This window comes from Poecile atricapillus, chromosome 1 (genome assembly GCF_030490865.1).
Source record: "Poecile atricapillus isolate bPoeAtr1 chromosome 1, bPoeAtr1.hap1, whole genome shotgun sequence".
Lineage (NCBI taxonomy): Eukaryota > Metazoa > Chordata > Aves > Passeriformes > Paridae > Poecile > Poecile atricapillus.
This window is the reverse complement of record NC_081249.1, coordinates 74,504,320-74,523,437: the sequence shown is the minus strand read 5'-3', so window position 1 is coordinate 74,523,437 and position 19,118 is coordinate 74,504,320. Positions and strand designations below refer to the sequence as shown.

The following is a 19,118-nucleotide window of genomic DNA, read 5'->3' as shown; positions in this document are numbered from 1 at the left end:
ATAAACCTTGTATATCAATCTGATCTAATTTTAAAAAACTATACCAATTTAAATGAGTACCTTACAGTGGTAAGCTTAAGAACTTTTCAGCAGACAACTGAAATTAGCATGGGAACAGTAACTCAATATGCAAAGGCTATACAAATACAAGGCTTAAGGATAATTATAAACCCCCCTTACTGCAGTTTTCATCCATGCTAACTGCATTCTTTGTTATAGTGTTTAAAATATTCTCCACCTGGAAAAAAAAAAAAAAAGGAAAAGAAAAAAAGAAAAAAACCCAAACACAAAAGAGATTACCTGCATTAGAAACACTGTAGATTCTCTGCAGTTTGAAACTCACTGGAAAAAAAAAAAGAGATGCGAGAAGGATTCAGTTGCTCAGTGCTTTATTTCACAAAAGAAAGAACATCTCAGCAAACGTGTAGTATCGTACTTTCCGCATACCAGCAGAGCCCAGGCAGCAGCAAAATGTTACTGTTCTCTATGCTTTACTGGGTGTTAGAAGGAAAAAAGTAAATTGAGCATAATGTTCAACTACAAATATTGTCAAATTCATCCCTGTTTTCAGTCTGTTTTAATTAAAATAAATCTTATGCTGCCTCCTGTTGGTCACCTACAAACAGAAACATCTGAAATTAATCTCCACATTAGGAACTGCAGTCAGCACATTCTATAGCCTATACCTTGCCTACTACCCTATACTAATCAGAGGAGGTAAACAGTTTTCTTCAGAGTAATTCCATAAATAAATCTGACCCAGAAGATCTACTCCATTTTGTGAATATAACGAATTTTTAACAGCAGTAAACTGAGTTACTACAAATGTATTTAGAATATAGAAATTAATTAGTCCTTAAATAATAATCTTCAGGTCTGTGCAAACATAATCAATAAAAACACCTGAATAATTGATATTTATGACAATAACTAAACCAGTATGATAACATTACCGAAGTGCCATAATGTTTTGATAGCATTCTTTAAAAATTAAGATTATCCAATATAATCATCACTGGATATTAAAATTCCACATACAATATATATTATCTTTGTGTATATTATACTGGTCATGCTTATAATGTGTTCTGTGACATAAAATAGAATACTATTAGAAATGTTTTGGTTACATCATTTAAGTGCAAATAGATTATAATTTCACATGCATTTTGTATGTTTAAACATGATTCTATTTCAGTGAGAACATATGTAATCATTAATCTAGTTACTGACTATTTTTAGAGGAAGGTACTTTTTCATAAAGCTTTGATTCAAAGAGCTTTGAAAAGTCATAAAAGATATTTAAAAACTCACTTTGAATTAATTTTGTGACTTTTGTTTTTAATTGCATAAATGCTGTGTAGACTGAAAAATCTGTTTGATCCAGACTACAAGAGTTATTCATGCAAGTAATTCATATTCTTTTGTGTAGTTCACTGAGATTTCTTACATCTGTAGCAATTAATCACAGGGTTTGGAAAATAGGTCCTTCTATCATAAAGCCTTGTTTTTAACCATGACTTTCTAACACTTCTGCTTCTGCATTCAGTTCTGCTACCAGATTTAATACTTTGTATATGGAAATGTGGCAAATGATCTTTTTTCCTTCTGTGAGAGCTGTAGTATAGGTTTACCTGCCTAACTGCAGAAAATCAGTACCATTTCACAGTAACTTTTCTGTAAGCAACGCCAGAAAGTAACTGACATTACTACGTTATTTCCTGATCACTGAGAAAGAGCTGAACTCCTTGTGAAATCCATGAATGATTTGTCAAACTGGGAACTGGCATTAGTTGCTGCACAAGTGTAGAGTATTAAAGAAGCATGTCTATTTTCCCAGTTTAGCTTCAGTCAGTTTTCACTGTCTATACTGAGGAATTTCTCACATACGTCATTGCTCTGTCTGATGTCAGATCCCAGAGTCTTATAGCAAGTAGCTGGGTGGAAGACTGCCAAAAAGATCTGCTGTAGGGAAAAACTTAGGGGAAGGAGCATCATCTGAATGATTCACTCACTTGCTGTTTATGTGGTCTAGCAATTTGGTCATGACACTGGCAATTAAAAAAACCCTTGCAATTCTCTAGTCTCTTCCAATTTGCATAGCTATTTATACCCATGTACTATGGGCATAATATGTAACTTTTATCAATGCAGAAATTGCATATTCATATTACTCACCTATAAACACAAAACAAATACACAAGCAAAGGTGAATTTGGCCTTGTATTCCAATGATGTGACAAGTTGCAATAATTAATGGTTAATGAAATCTATGCTACCCTGAGTAGCTTCACTGAAATGAGAACTACATTTTCCTGTGTTTGCTTTTTTCCTATTGTTTCAGTAAGTAGGAATAGTATTCTTCCTCTCTCTACTCAATACATTTACTTTGCACTAACAAAAAGTAGTTATGTCCCAATATAAAAATACTTGCATTTCTGTAAGGTGATTGTAAAGGTTACCTAGTTACATTTAGTTAAAGTATGGAGACTTACTATGAAAAAAAACAAAACCAAAATAAATGTGGAAGTTGCCTGAAATACTGTAGCAAGCTACTTACTTCTACAGAACTGACACACATTTTAATATACAGAAATGACTGAGTGGGAGGGTCCTGCTCTATTAACATGTTCTCCAAATGTACATGATGTTATTTTACATACTTATGAAAATTGTTATGTAGAATTTTATATAAATTTGTAAAGGTATCTGATAACAAATTACAGAGTCAATCATGGAATCAGAAGCTTCCATTGTTAATGTTTTAAACAGAAGCATGTTCTAGGCAATATTAAGCTTTAAGCATTAATATTCAGCTTGGGTTTTGCAAAAAGTACATGCAGTAGCGATGTGATAATGGACTTACCACAGTTGTCTCACGACGTAGGGAAGATGGCTCTGATGCCTCACTAAATTTTATTCATGTTTTTAACTGCTTGAAAAGATGTGATTAAGTGCTTAGAACCATTGCTCTGTCTGGCAGAAGACAAACTCACTGCTTTCACAATACTTATATGGTACATAAGAGCTATCAGTGTCTTATCTGGATGCCTGGTAAGAAAAAAAAATTCTCATGCTGTGTAAGATTACAAATTTATGTATGAAACCTAGCTAATTTCAGTGTCCTCCTGTCAGGAGGACTGACTTTGTAAGCATGAGATCAAATTTACTTCACAACGTATGACTAGACTAATATTAGCACTAAAAGTCCATTACAACTTTAACATTATAATAGCTGACTATTTAAAGTTTATCAAGCAATATATTGTGTAGTGTTTACTGTGTAAGATTTTAACATCTAAAATTACCATGAAGCTGAAGATAAAGTGTTTTAATAAATTTGAACCACAAGAGATGATTTCTCACCTCAGAAATACTATTTACTATTCAACCTTTAATATGGGGGTGTAGTTTTGTAAATTTGTATTTGATGTATGACAAGATACAAATTTCTCCCATAGTTAAGCAACAGCTACAATTCGTTTTACAGCTTGCTGCTATAAGCAGCCTAGTGACTGCTTAGTAGGCAGCACAGGAGACTTCAGAGATAGAAGATTTTGTTTAGAAAACATCCTGAAGTGTTTTTTCTTTAGTTAGCAATATGACTAAAGCAAAGGTATCACATGAATCCATCCTGTAGAAATCTTACCTACCCTGCAGTATGTTGTCAAAGTTTACTTTGCCACAGCTAATGGGATGGAAACAGAAAATAAAGCTACTTCTAAGGCACAGGGATGGAGAAAAACTAGTAAAACTGAAGAGCTGAAGTAAGATGACAGGAATTATCAGTCTCTTCAAGTTAGATACCTGGTTTTAGTACTGTGAAGGTCACTTTGGCTATTGTCCTTGCTAAGGTCATTGTGATAAGATAAAGCTGACAATTCATTCCTCTTACAGGTTTATGAACATAGAAAATCTAAATAATACTAATGAAAATGTCTTTTAAACTTCAGTTACATAGGGAAAATACTATCACAGTCAGTTTTCTCATTTAGCAATTTGTCTATTGGGACAACTGTGAATATTACAGAAATAATGGCACATATTACACAACTAATTCCTCATGAATATTCCTTTTGGAAAATTAATATAATTTTGAAAATTAATCTGATAGTTACAGAGAAGAGTTGTATATAAAATTAAGTAATACTGTCTGTATAACGACTAGCATGAATGACATTTTAATGGACTCTTCCAAAAGCAATCCTACAGCATTTAATTTAAACTGAAAATTTAAGCAAACATGTACATATTTCTCCATCTGTAAACTAATACTAAAAAACAGTTCTACATACTACTTGTGCATTTAAATAGACTCTTTTGACTTGGGAGTTTCAAAATTCTCCAGAGCAAATTGTCAGTACGGGTGACCAGGGGTCCCTGTATTTATTAAACTGAATGACCTGACAGTAAAACTCAGTTAAGGCTCTTGGCATTGGTGAAACTTCTTCCCACTCAGACCTACTGCTGTGGTAGACTTGAACTTCATCTGTGATTTCTTCTGGAGCATAATCACCACCTAGTATATAAATTTTGTCTTCTGTCCCAACTGCCCCTGCATTAAAGCCAGCGCATTCAAAAGATCCTTCCCCTTTCCAAACACAGGTTTCTGGGCAAAAACTGTAGACCTTGTAGGTGGAGAGATCACATATGTACAATGTGCAGTTCACTGGAACAGCTTTGATTAGAGTTGCATGGAAAAACTGCCCAAATTCTGCTACAAGCTCAGACCACTGATCAGTCATAGCATTATACTTAAAGAAACAGTCAAGAGATGGATTAAAGGCATCAGTAATCTCTACTTCTGAGCCAAGGACATAAATTATATTCTGGCATGCGCTTGCTTCTGGATAGTAAATACCTCTTGGTAACTGGCTTACAGATTTCCAGTCTTTGGAAAGAGGATTGTAGGATTCTACATCCAAAAGACTCCGAGTTTCTTGAGCTCCTCTGGTCTTTCCACCTATTACAAAGAGCTGATTTAAGGTTACAACAGATGTGTGCATTGTCCTCGGTTTTTTCATAGCTGACACTATGGAGAATTCATTGTTGACTGGACAGTAGCACCAGGTTTGGTCAGTGGCATCATGAAACGGTTCAGCAATATGAAGCCTGACAGTCCTATAACAATTCCCCTTGCATCCTCCAGTTATAAATATTTTTTCTCCATAGCTAGACAAACTTGACCCTGGCAGATCAATCATGTGCGTATGTGGTAGTTCCTTCCATTTATCTGTTTTGATGTTGTAGCAGAATGTATGTCTGTTTTCTCCATCTTCATCAGTTTTATGAACAAATATGTATTTTTCTGTTGTTGAAGGACGTGCATCTGGAAACAATCCACTGAAGTTCTGCACACTTTTAACTGCATCATTGATTATTACTGAGCAATTAGCACTCTTAAGTAAGTGTTCTTCAGAATGCAGAAAGTCCTGCAAAGTCTTTTCAGGTAACTGGTGTAATCTCACTTTTTTAATCAAATTAGGCAGGTATTTCTGCCGAGTTTCTAAGTTGTGTTTGGTCCATTGGAGGACAGCTTTCAACACTGATTCTTCCTCAGGGACATTTAATTCATCAGCCTCAAGACATTTTTGTAATATCTCAAAATTCATCTCCAAGAAGTCACTCGATCTGAGAAGCAATGAAAAGTGGTGTTGTACAAAATCTAGTGCATGATCAAACAAGCGGACAGACCCATAACTTTCTGATAGAGAGAGCAACTGTAAGCAATTCACAAGATCAATACTTTTTATTAGGAAGTCACTGCAAGCTTTGGAAAGGAGTGAAACTTGAAGAAATGATGACAGTTGGAAAAGCATTTCCACATTATCATTGGTTATCTCTGTTTTTCCTGTGTAAGCATAATCAAGAAAAGCTTTCACTGCCTTGGGCGATAGGTTACTAATAGTAACATTGCCATCATCCCGTTCTTTCATATTAACTTCAAACATGGCTCTGTGAATAGAATACAGAAGATATACACACAAATTAAAGATTTAGCAAACAGAGAAGAACACTGATATTGGAGGAGACAATCAGGTGGATGTAATAATATGGGCTGGTCTAAAATAGGTCTAAAATATGGAAATTCTTATAGGAACAATTAATTTACTTGGTGTGTTTGAAGAAAAAAATGATTGGTGATAAGAACATATTCAAAGTGATGGCTTAACAAAATCATAGCAGCACCTGTGTTTTTGTATGGATTTTCACAGTGATGAAGTATGCTGCTCTCAATGTGAGAGAAAATGTGAAATTGTTCTGGACAGCATCAATTTCAACTTTGGGAAAGAAAGGCTGATTTAAAAAAAATATAGTATAAAAGTACCATGAGTTAGGTCATGTAATGTGGATGAGTACATAAAATTATGGGAAAAAAAAAGCCTTCCAGATTACAGGCTGAGCAAATGGCTGGACAGATAATGAGTGTAGCCCTCAGAAATAAAAGTAGGTGGGGGGTAAATGGGGAGAAAAACAAAAGGAAACTTAATTCTTGCTTTAGAGTTGACAGCAAGGCCAATGTCAGAGAAGAAATGAGGTTTTGACATATGATTGCATGACACAATGAAACTGTGCAGAAAGTAGATTGTGTCTGAATACAAAGATGATAGCTGAAATTGTGGAATGAACTATTGATCGGGAGATTTGTGGAAATTTTATTACAACTTTAACTGCTTTATTCTAAGTATGTAATAACATTTAACTCTTTCATACAATCTAACATGGCAAGATAAAATAATGAAGTTTAACAAGAAGATAAGTGCTGGCAACAGGACAGTGCTACAGTATCCCTTGCCCGACCCTCTCAGAGCCTAAGCCTCAAGCTAGAGTCCTCATGCCTTTTTGAAAATACAAAGAGCCATATCTGTCATACCCTTAAAACAATGTTTGAGTGCTTTGCTCTAAACTCTGCAGATGTGTGTAAATTGTGATAATTTTTTTAACTTTTTTTTTTTTTTTTAATTCTATTCCTTCCCTCCCTCACAGAGGACTTAGAATCTGTTTCCTGCAAACTCATGCCAAAATTAGATTTACCTGAAAAAATCACTGCATGCTGCCAGTACACAACGATGACAGGGAATTATTTCATCTTTCACAAGAATTTTAAAATCAAAAAATATATTTTGTTCTCTGAACTTTTGTAGTACTTTTAGAATTTGTTGTCCATGACCTTCAGCCACTAAGGAATTGATTTTATTTTCAGAAACAGAAATTCCATTGCAAATAGGTCTGCTAATGTAATCCCGCTGATTTGCCATGTTTTCTTCAATCTATTCCTGAAATGGAAAAATAAATAATTGATTCTGCAGTCTTATTATTAAAAAAGCCCAAACAAAATCAGTACACATTGAAACAATAAAATTCCCAGCATTGAATTTAGTTTGTAAATCATATGTACAGTTAGAAACTTGTGTTACAAATTCAATACACTGAATTTGACAATACTACTACTTTGTAAAATATATTCACATGGCAAATTTTGAAAAGTAAATTATCTGCCATATATCAGCAATTCTACAGCTAATACCCACCTGTAGGAGTTTTTCCAGTAAAGTCCACAGGAAGCACACCAAGGAGTGTGTTTAATTGTCATTTAAGAGGAAGAGTAGTCCTAGGCTTACCCTTAAAAAACCCCAAATTCTTACAATTTTATGTAAAATTAAGATGGAAAAAGAAAACTTTGTTACCTATTTTACATTCCAAAAGGCTGATCACTCTACATCTTGTATTGGAAGGGAGTCACAGGCTATTAGACTGAATCCTAGGTCAATTCTCATGAGGCACTCTGGACTGCAATAATGGAATACAGACAACACCAACAGCCTGGCTGAATAACAGGGCTGCTGGGGCTTACCAAAGAGGTTCATTTAGTGACAGTTTGGTGACAGTACACCTTTGAGTGTTTAGTCAATTGAAACACATTTTGTCATGTAGTTCTAGTCTTGTTAGGAAGCTTTATGTTTGCCCACTCTGAGTTTCACTTATAGAGGTTTAAATTAACTGGCTTTAGAACACACTTAAATTTAAGACCATCTCCCTTTCAGCAGCCAAGCTTTTTTTTTTTTCTGGTGAAAATCCCTACACTGAAGTGTGGTTTCTTCTATGGTAAATCAGTTTTAACTGTTTTATTACAATGAAAATATTTTATTCCACCTTGTCAACATAAAGAAACTTTAAACATGAGTGTATTTTATTTACACCTATTTAAAGAGCTATTTTTATATTGCAGATACATAAACTGCCCTTACTGCAAATCCGAGTCAAGACTGCCTATTTTAAAGCTTAAAGAATAATTCCAATTTTATTTTTTTTTTATTCCAGGATTTTGCTTCCACAATTCCAATTAAAATCAGCAACAGATAATGGCCCACCTGAATTGACAGGGGACAAAAAATTCCAAACAAAACCCAGAAACAAGAAAATACTGGTTTTGAATTTTGTGAAAAGGCTCATCTGATGACACAATACATTCAAAGCAAACTAAACCATCAGGCAGTCTTCTTCCTGTGAGATACTTTCACAGCAGACTGATCTATACTTTATCTAGTCAGGTAGCTCCAACCACAAATAGACCTCCATGTCTCCTGGAAGAGAAGAGATCCAGTGATCTTGCTGCCAGCACTGGCACCCTTGGAGCAGGCATCTTCTCCTTCCCATGGCCAGACAATCTCAACGTATTCACTCTTTCCATTCTAAGCCTGAGGAACTAGGAAAATACAGAAGAACAAGACCACCATTTATTCTGATAATGTATGGCCTCATAAACCCCAGCTTCCATAAATCATAAAACTTTTCATATGTCAGAATTCTCTAGAACACCATTTTCTTATAAATTTAAAAGCCTGCTCCTCAAAAGCCTGAATCTTCAAAAGCAGAGTTGCTTCAATAACATTAGTTTCTTACATTTGAATTAAACTTTTTTTAAAAAAGTAAGTGAATTTCAAAGTTTATTTGGCATCATATAAAATAATACTTCATCTAAAAGAAACGTAAACCTTTGTGCAAAATTCTGGAACTGACAATAGATGCTAGACATTTTTCTACAGTTACATATGTAATTTCTACAGCAAGCTCCAACCTACAATGTGCTTTCTGTAGATAAAATTACCAGTTTCAGTAATATTTGTATTTGTATGATGAACATGGAAACATCTACTGTAATCAAGTCCAACTATGCTATTTTAGGCAAGACATCATAAGATCACTTTCATACAAGCAATTGATGTTTCACAAAGTTTTTTTTACCACACTATTACTGCAAAAACTCAATTCCAGTACATTGGTGTAGAGACTGTAAACCTCTTAATTACACAATCAATTTATTAATGTTTACATATATTTTTTCTTCTGTTCAAATTGTTATTTGACCTAATTTTCCTTTGTATGTTTATTCACTCTTACAATTATGAAGTGTTGATATCCTCTCTCAACTTTCATTAGAATGAATAGTTGTCCAACTTTCCAAGGTCCAGTTATACGGCTGAGTCTTTGGTTTTCCTTATTATTTCTTGCAGTTTTCTCTTTCATCCAACTTGATCCCAAATTTCTTTCACTATACAAGATTTGTTGTACAACATTATGGTTCAGATCTGATCACTGTCTCACTAGTCCAATTTGCAAGTCATCTAATGCATCCTAATCCTAATCTCTAATAGCAGTATCTCATTATTTTCTTAAAAGCAAAATTCAGCAGCGTATCTTTAATGTTTTTGTTCATGATTAAGGAATGTAGTAATAAATACAGTGGAATGACTTAGCCTAATTCACCCTTCACTCCATTAAAAAAAAAAAACATATTAAAAAATTCCATTTCCAGCTGTCTTGTAGCCAATTCCTGACTTATAATTTTGGTATTAATGTACCGCTTCACTGAATCTGTTGATTATTTTAGAGCCCTCCAAACTCTCTTAACAATTCAGCTAAAACTTGGTATGTTAAACAAGGCATTTATAATTATTTTATGCATTCTTATACAAAGCCATATGAATTAATCAAGAGGGTTTTTAATAAATATTTTATCAACTCTGACAAAAGGGTAAGAAACATAGGGGGTGCAGATTTATGTTGAAGAGGTCTGCAGTTCAGGAGCGCTGGGGAACATCCCTCTTTTATTTGCTTCATAAACTCCCACAGGATTCCAATTACAAAGCCTGTCTTCATGTGGATTACCAACAACCAAGCTCCAGTAAATGGTTCATTAGAGTTGGGATCTCTTACTTTTGCTTTTTGAGTCACATCTGTGTGCTGTTCAGCAACCAGCCTTGCAGCCTCTCCTGGAACATGACACAAGTACTGCTGAACATGATCCAATCTCTCACCACTTGACAAAACCTTCCTGCTGGAGTACTGGACCTTTACAGTCTTACTCTGACAATGCCCCCTTAGCTGTTAGCCTGCTTTTCTGAAAAAAAAAACAAAAAACCAAAACAAAAAACCAAAAAACAACAAACCAACAAGTGCTTGACAAAGACAACTGAAAAATATTCCAAAACTAAACTCCCCTAAAGTTAAACATTTGCTCTGGCTTATTTTTCTTTTAAGCCACCTCAAATACAAGGCCAGTTGACTGCTACAGAAAAAACTGATACAAACTTCACAGTTATTAAGGTCAACCCCATATAACACATGTATGGGGGACATATAAGTACCTCTCAAAACTATCTGTACAGGTCTCCAGTTGAAGGGCCAGGCATTCTGCATGCCTGACAGTCAAGTGGCAAGCAATGGCCAGTCTGTGTAGGGCCACAGAGAAGCCAGCAGTTGAACAGAGGGCTGGGGATAGTAAGCTACTTTTGGTCATTACGGTGGCTGAAATAAGGGAGCACCTGGCAGCTCTGACGGTAAGAGCATTCTTATCATCTGTCACAAAATCCAGTAATAAGGGCCCAGACCTCCTTAGCTGGGCCGTTTAAAAGACCCCTCTGCCATAGAAGCATAGAGTAGTTTGGGTTGGAAGGGCCATAAAGAATCACCTTGTTAGAACCCTTTGCCAGTTTTAACACTGCCCTTTTCCCAAGACACTACAGGACGGAGCAGTCTAGAACATGAGTTTATTGACACAGGTGCCAGGGAACCACACTGAGAGCTCTGATAAGATCAGTCAAAATATGAGATACACGTTCCTCTTAGTAACTAAGCATTTGTAAAAAGCTACAAGAAAGTGTTTAACTGACCTTAATTCCATGCAAACAGCCAAAACTCACTGAATTTATTGTGGAACTTTATGCTCCCTTTCCAAAGACATCTGGAGGACGTAACATATTTATGATTGTCTTTTAGTTATCACCACCAACAATCCTTCTTAAATGTTCTTATAATTATGTATCTAGAAGATACTGAAATGTGTAATTTATTTTCTTGTACTTTTCCTTTGTAAAGTCCAAATGACCTTAAGACTATGAATTTAATAACCTGGATATATGTGGAATCTAGATATTACACTAGGAGACTATAAACACAGCACACTGCTAAAATCTGTAAAAACTAAAGGAGACCAAAAACATCCAGGACAGACATTTTCAGAAAATACAGGCATACACTAAAATCATAACCACTGCAATACACCTGCTAGAAATGATTTTCACATCCATCTGAAAAAGCAAAGCAAACAGAACTGTGAAGTGACCTTTGAGCAGAGATGAACTTTTGTTTGTGCAGAAATCTGTTCTAGTTCCCACCAAAGTGCTGATCAGAACATACTCACATAATGAATGTATACTAATAAACACTTTTGCTGAAAACATTTTGCTAAAGCAACAGTCCAAATAGCTGCTACAACTGATAAATAAAATGGTTACAGAAGTTTAAATATCCTAATGAAGCTGAGATTGCTGGAAGATGTGCAATTATTTCTTAGTGAATAACCAAGGAAAAGATATCAAACTAGGGAGAGGATGTGTAATAACAGTGAAATATGAACACCCAGATGAGGGTCCAGAAAGACAGTGGCAATGACACCAAACTGTTTGATCGCTTTATAAAAGTGAGATAAAAATATACATACAAATATGTGTGACTTTGAAATAGCTAAGGAATTCTGTTTTGTGGAAGTACTGAGCACACGTAAGTATCACACATAACTCAGTCCGTACTTTGCCAGGCAAAGTCCCTTAGGGCTGTGCCTACCTGACAATAAACAGGACCAAACCCTTGGAACAGGACTGAGGCTCAAGACTGTTCCCAGCACAAGAGTGGCCATTCAGAAATTACAAATAATACTGTACAGGTTCTCTCCTCTTCCAAAGACAGCTGGCAAAACCAGTCTAAACTCAATCCTGATTTCGTACTTTATTATTTACAAACAATTGTAAAACAATCTATCTGGTTTTATCTGAAAGCACAATATAGCTGTGCTACAGCACTCTCCAATTAAAAAAAAAATAAATAAATCTTTGTACTTCATAGCAGGTATCTTATGAGAAATAAATTGCTCTTCAATGGAACATTATGTTTATTATGTGCCCTTCTCCCAGCTTGGATAGTATGCCTTACTAGGAGCAGGATTTTAAAAAAGGGAAATCTAAGAGCTGGTATTTTACAGAATACTTTATGTACCTAGGATGAAAGAACTAAGCACAGTGAAGATGAAGAAATTGTACAGATTTCTCTAGAGAACTTTCAGAGTTTTTTTCATACGAAATTTTACTGTGCATTAATATAAGTTTTGAAAAGGTCAAAATCAGCATTCTAAGATCTAATATTAAAGTATTATATTGCCCCGTTTACTGTATACCCATCAAGATGATTTGATATTTTCATTCCTTGTTCATTCAAAAGGAGAGAAATTAATGGCTTGTTAATAAGTTTTAAAGACACCACTCTATACTACACATCTAATTTAACATTCACTAAGACAAGTATGAGTGGAACAGGTATCTGTAGGATTTGGTGACACTTCTAATTGCCGTCTAAAAAGACAAGAGTGGTTTAAAATGTAATTAAACTACAAATACTAAGTACAAGTTCTGTGCTTCTATATTCCATTAATGTGTTGATTGTCACTGATTGCCTAAGATTGAAAATACTATGAGAATTCCAAGTTCCTGCCTGGAAATTTCAATGCAACTTAGTCTCAGAGGTTTTTCATAAATAACTGAACTTCAAAGAAAAATAGATTCAAAGAAAAAAATTCAGTCAATCATTTTAGGACAAGGGAAAAAATGCACAGGACACTTTGAGACGTTTAATCCACAAAAATGACATTTATCAATAATAAATGTTGAGATAGTATTCTCAGATTGAAAGGTGACACAGAGACTTTAAAGCTTTGTGTTCTTTAGAAGTGGTAAAAAAAAATCAACATGGGAAAAAACCCAGCATGGTACCCGTATGAAGAAAGGAAATTGCACTAATTCCTGGAAGCATTCCAAAAGTAGAATATTCCCACTCTGCAAGCAGTGATCATTAAATGCATGTTCCCTGACAAATACATGAACCCATTAAGATAAAGCAGTAATCACTCAAAAGAAGTAAAACTGGCTGGATTTTATCCTAAAATTAAATTACTCCAATTCATTGTTACTTTGCAAATTATTTTCTTAGCCAAAAAAAAAAGATCAAGAACAGTAATTTTAATTTTCAGAAAAAAAATGGAATTAAAATGACATAGTGTATTTCTAATTCTGGTGAAAATAACTGCAAATTCTATAAAAGAAAATGACAGCTTTTAATGGTTTCTGTAGTCTGTCACTTTTGCATCTGATTAAAATGTGGGTTTTTTTCAAAACATGCATACAATATTAACCATCTTTAGAGAATATTTTAGCATACCTTATTATAATAGCATGTTTTACTTAAAATAAAGATGTGGGTTTATATTGAATACATTCATAATTATATTACGCATTATACAATGCATCTTGAGCTTCAGTTTGCATTTACACACGAAGCTAATTTTAAAAAAAAATAAATTAATCCACCAGTGAAAAAAGTGCTACATGTTTAAATCTCTTAAGTAGAGAGTATGGACAAGCCAAACCTATCAATAAAACCACGGGAGTTTTTTTTGAACTAGGTAAGATCCACAATCCATTAGTATTATTATCTATCAGTAACTAAGTATACAAAAGACCACAATTTCCTCTTCAAAGTGCACAGGATACAAAGTTTGAAATGTAAGCCACAGCTACAGCTTGATACTGGTGAAGAGCATTTTCCTGGGATTTTTTCTTGACTATCTTAAATCCTCCTCTGCAGTCAGTTAACTTTGTCTATGGGTTTGGATAATGCATAATAAAATTATGCCATACCTTGCTTCACTAAATAATGAAGAAAAATAGGAATAATATGTTGAAAAAAGTATAATATCCAACTGTTTCTTTGATTAAACATTTTTTTTATGCAATGTTGCTTCTGTGTTTAAAATCTTTTGCAAAGACCAATCTACACTCAGCTGTAACTGAGACTTATTCTAGACAGAAAGGCCTGGCCTGATTAGAAAATCAGTTTTCTATGTTAACAGTGAGCTGGCAATGGTAAACAAGAAGAAAAAAAGGAGGACTGTAACAAACACCCGCAATAATACAATTTTCAACATTTTTGCATCATTTGTACATGGGCAGTAGAGGATGGATGAAGTGTAAGAATTTCTAAAGGCAAGCAACAGAAAGATGGGTTGTAAATTTTCAAACAGGCTCTAATTTTTTAGCTACGGATCAACTCCAAAACCAAAGGGCAAGCAAATTTATTACCTTTTGAGCATTTAGAGATAACCTATAGTTGAGAGCACATGGGAATCCAGTTGTAACAACCATTGGAATTCTTAACAGAACAGTGAGCACGGGATACAAGAGGCTTTTGTTCGGACAGATCCTTAGTAGCCAGAACCCTGCTAGGGTGATGCAGAGCGCTGCATCTGTTCTCGGGACAATCAGCTCCTCTTTACAGTCAATAAAAGGCAAACAGAGCCCAGCCCGCTGTAACAGCTCTGCCAGGGGCCTGGACAGCTCTCCAGCAGGATGGATGCGACGACGGCAACAGCCCAGCAGCGCATCTGCTGTGGCAGAGATGGGCTGCGCATCACCTGTCCTCAACGGGGCGCGCTGCCACAAAGAACCACCTCCCCCCCCCTCCGAGGGCATAACCACCTCCCTGTGCTGCACAGGGCCGAGGGAGGCAGACTTTAGCAGGCAACTACGTTTCTTGTGCCAGCCCCATCAGCCCCCAGCCCCAGAGCAGCAGCCGCCATCGCCCCCGCCCCGCCCGCCGGGGGGAGGGCAGCGGCATCCGCGCGCCCTACTGCGCATGCTCATGCCGCCCGCGCCTGCGCCCCGCGGCGGCTCCGTTCATTCTAAGGGAGGACTAATTCTGACAGGACGGGCGGGATGGGGCAAAGGGATCCCCTTCGCCCAAGGCGTGACCCGGCCGCGCCATGCGGTGCTCTCCGCCGCTGCTGCCTCTCCGCAGGCGGCGAAGCGCCAGTCCCCCCTGAGCGCTCCCTCCGAGCAGCGCGCACCCACCTGCAGCCAACACCCGCAGCTCACCGACCGGTCTGGCCCACCCTCCGCAGCAGCCACACCAGCAGATTGGCTCCTTCCGGCGTCATTCTCCTGCTCCTTGCACTCGGAATGGCTCCGCCGGCCGCCGCTCCAGGTGAGAGCCCGCCCATCTCCCTGAGAGGGTTTCTCTCTGACGTCACCGCGGGTGCAGCTCCGCCGCAGGCACCACCTTTCCTCTGATAGGTCGCTACCTGGCGCATTCTGCTGTCACTCACTGGGCTCGCTGACATCGGACTGGTCATTGCCCGCGAGGGCGGGGCCCTTCGTGTTTCCCGCGCACCGATAGGCTCCCGCCAGGCCCGGGGGGCGGGGCGGCGGGAGGGTGCGGGGAGTGCGGCCGGGCTGGCGGAGCGGGGCCGGGCCGGGCCGGGCCATGGGCAGCGTGCGCTGGGCCTTTCCCTGCGGCGCCTGGCGGCCCCGCCGCCGCGAGTGGCTGCTGGCCGCGAGGCTGGTGCAGCCCGAGGAGAAGGAGCGCATCGGCCAGTTTGTCTTTGCCCGCGATGCCAAAGCCGCCTTGGTACATGGGGAGCGGGGACGCGGTTGTCTCTCTGCACAGTGAGCCAGCATTGCCCAAATTCCTGATTTGTCGTAGGAAAACATGCTGTGCAAGGGCATTTCAGGGATGTAGAGCTAAAAAATAAAGCCCGTATAAAAGTATGGAGCTCTGCCTCACTGAGGAGCAGAGAGGCATGGCAGGCTGCTGTCAGTAGTTACTCTGAAAGACTTGACAGTTTCCAAGTCGTGATACCAAGTCAGGAGACAAGGCCAGCGTACCCTGAGAGAGTGTACATAAGACCGTCAGGGTAACGAGTAGGAAAATCAAGCTGTTTTACATGATTCAGGTTTTAAATCTCGCCTAATAACATAGTAATACCCGCCTGCTAATTAGTCTGGAAGGAGTTACTCATCACTTTCAGCTGTTGAGTATTTCATCTAGCACCTAAGTAGTGAATGGATCTACTGAAAGGAAGGCTGTTGAGATAATTTTACTGTTCAGGGTGGTGTAAAAAAGCATTTATTTATGCCATAAAGTATTGTAAATAAGGTAGAGAAAGGAACTAAAGTGATTTTCTAGGCTGGGACTGCTTTTTGTCTCGTGTTAATAATGCTAATAGTGACAATGTGTTTGATACTCTGATAAACTCTTGTTTAAACTTACTCGACACAGCTTTTATAAAAGGGGGAGATTTAAATTATTTGGCTAAAATACACGACTTGATATCAATAGTAATAAACCAACATTTTTTAGGCAGGTGGTTTTCTAGCAACCACATAGCACAATAGTTCTGTATGAATACTTCTGTTTTATTTCATAGGCTGGTCGCCTGCTAATGCGAAAATTAATTTCAGAAGAGCTGTGCATACCTTGGAATGAAGTACACTTGCAAAGGACATCAAAAGGAAAACCTTTCCTGGCCAATAACTTACTCGGTATCAATTCAAATTACAACTTCAATGTTTCTCATCAAGGAGATTATGCAGTCCTTGCAGCTGAGCCTGAGCTTCAAGTTGGCATTGATATTATGAAGACTGATTTACCAGGTAATGCATTATGGTCACTAAAGCAGATTCTGCAGTGTTTGAGTACTGAACATTTTCACATTTCCCAAAGAACCAATCTGTGTCTTAGAAGTTTAATGTAATTAGAAGAGAGTGTATGAATGTATTACGTATTTGGGATTTCTAGCTGTTCAATACACTCCTTGTTTATTTTGGGGTACATTGTAGGGCAGATACAGATATATTTTTAATTTAGAGAAGCAGAACCCTAGGAAAATAACATCATGAAACCTTCTATCATATGGGCAATACCAGCATCTGCAGATACTTTAATTATGGATTTGCTGTCTGTGAGGCAGAAGCAGAGATATCTTTCCAAACTGGGACAATGGGATCCATCCCTATGTGAACTTCATAGACTGTGTTACTCAGTTGTCCCATAAGTATGAACATTTTACGTGTCAGCCAAGTGGCAATGCGAATCCTCTGTGAACGTGCAGTAATCCTCAGTGAGAGGGGATCATGAGGAGGGACATGGGTCTTGGAAAAGACTTAAAATTTATGAAATGTAGTTATTGGCCTACTTATTTGCATGAAATGACTGTATAGATTAGTGAACTTCAGGATCAAAATAGGATTGTAGCAAAGTGTATTTTTAAATACAGTTTTATTGAGATCATTTAGTTTGCAAATGTTCATTGGTGCATGACTGGGTTAAAGGAGAAACATACTGGGATTTATGATTCACTGGAGCTCTGGTTTTTTAGAATCTTCCTATAATGTTTAACCAGATATGACAATATCTGTTCTTAGAGAATCTTCTTTCACAGTTTTTTACTGTGAATTTTATGCTGCAAAATGCATTGTGTGGGAAGGTAGAGATGCAGATAAACCCTGACTGGATAGCTTTCTGTCTGATCACTTTACACTTTTTTAATGATAACTACAAGTGTACCGTTTTGGGTTGTCACGTTTAGCTAGGGTGCACAGAAACTTTGCTGCCCTCTGAACTTCTTCCTGTGACTCCCACCTGCTGTAGACCCTCACTCTGAACACGGTGGTCAGCGTGTGAGGCCACAGATTACCCCTGCCCCCTTTGGAGAATCCTCCACCTGAGCTGTTGTGTGTTTCATGACAGGAATTGTGTTCAGTGGGTAAGACTGCTTTGGTACAGGCACACACCTGACAGGACTGCAGAAACACAGGGCCCAAATAACCAGAAAAATAGAAAAAAATATATGTAGAAGTGGGGATATCTTACATCCTCTGCTGGTATTTCCTGCAGCTGTAAATGTAGCTGGCATTTTAAAGGCACGTTATCAATGTCAAGCTGACAAGTTTTATGAGGCATGTTTTACACTATTTCTGAAGTATAAAGACTAAGTAGTAATACTTGGAGATCTGATACAGACAGGCTTCAGTGCTTTTACCCAGAGAGAGAAAAATGGTGGATATTTTGGAGATGCTGGTGATTCCAGAAACTGAAAGATGACTCATGTCTTCCTTTTTGTAATTACCATTTGTATTTTTGAAAAAGAAATAAGATAACAATGGAAATGTAATAATTGTATGTGGGAAAGAGAGCCAGTAAAAAATATTAAGGCTAGAGCTTCATATTACAGAGAGTATAATTTAAAGCTGACCATCTTTTCACTTAAAATTTTTTTGAGGAAGATTTTTTGTTGTAGTAGAATCACCTGCAACTTTTTTTTGTTGCTGGGCTATGAATAGGTAACACTGACTTTACCAGTATTATTTTCTCTGATAGTTCCACTGAGTGGTGCTCTTGTTCTGCACTTGATAAGTGCATTGTATTTCTGAAGGTGGATCCACTATAAATCTCTTTCCTTGGAACAGCTACAAGGACAAAGAGTTCCCTGTGAACAAAGTACATTTTGGTAGGTTTTTTTTGGGTGTATTCCTCAAACACTTGTTTAAATACAAAGTACTTTATCTTGTGATGTTACCCAACAGCATCTTGATTGAGGTCTCTAGGACTGTAGCTGTTATATTCCTTTACTGTTCAGCCAGTCAGCAAGCAAAATCTGCAGTGCAGATGTACAGGACTACCATGCAGCTGAAAGTTTTGAGAAGTCTGCTGTTTGTGTGCTACTTTGTAAC

General features: G+C 37.4%; 2 protein-coding genes across 8 annotated transcripts in view; one reads left to right on the top strand and one right to left on the bottom strand.

The window, feature by feature from the left end:
- Positions 1 to 3,393: 3,393 nt before the first annotated feature.
- KBTBD3 (kelch repeat and BTB domain containing 3) lies at positions 3,394 to 15,591 on the bottom strand. Of its 6 annotated transcripts, XM_058858603.1 has the most exons (7): positions 15,459 to 15,477; positions 11,175 to 11,245; positions 10,219 to 10,402; positions 8,575 to 8,707; positions 7,689 to 7,791; positions 7,036 to 7,277; positions 3,394 to 5,955 (listed from the first exon to the last, which is right to left on the bottom strand). In XM_058858603.1, exons 6-7 carry the CDS (start codon positions 7,257 to 7,259, stop codon positions 4,335 to 4,337), a joined length of 1,845 nt encoding a protein of 614 aa, XP_058714586.1. In that variant the 5' UTR covers positions 7,260 to 7,277; positions 7,689 to 7,791; positions 8,575 to 8,707; positions 10,219 to 10,402; positions 11,175 to 11,245; positions 15,459 to 15,477; the 3' UTR covers positions 3,394 to 4,334. The 6 variants fall into 6 exon arrangements, with proteins under 6 accessions (XP_058714586.1, XP_058714568.1, XP_058714576.1 ...); XM_058858585.1 differs by having other exon boundaries at positions 7,689 to 8,707; XM_058858593.1 differs by lacking the exon at positions 11,175 to 11,245 and having other exon boundaries at positions 7,689 to 8,707; positions 15,459 to 15,580.
- A 228-nt stretch (positions 15,592 to 15,819) lies between these two features.
- The window catches only part of AASDHPPT (aminoadipate-semialdehyde dehydrogenase-phosphopantetheinyl transferase), a 29,631-nt gene continuing 26,332 nt past the window's right edge, over positions 15,820 to 19,118 (top strand). For both annotated transcript variants that reach the window (XM_058858649.1, XM_058858640.1), the window contains exons 1-2: positions 15,820 to 16,014; positions 16,814 to 17,039. In XM_058858649.1, coding sequence (XP_058714632.1) covers positions 15,871 to 16,014; positions 16,814 to 17,039 — 370 coding nt within the window. In that variant the 5' untranslated portion in view covers positions 15,820 to 15,870. The remainder of the gene's footprint in view (positions 16,015 to 16,813; positions 17,040 to 19,118) is intronic.

Coding starts and splice junctions, on each gene's coding strand:
- KBTBD3 (XM_058858611.1), bottom strand. CDS start 7,259: ATGGCAAATCAGCGGGATTACATTAGCAGACCTATTTGCAATGGAATT. Junction 5,956..7,035: donor GCATGCAGTGATTTTTTCAG/GTAAATCTAATT, acceptor TTCTATTCACAG/AGCCATGTTTGAAGTTAATA.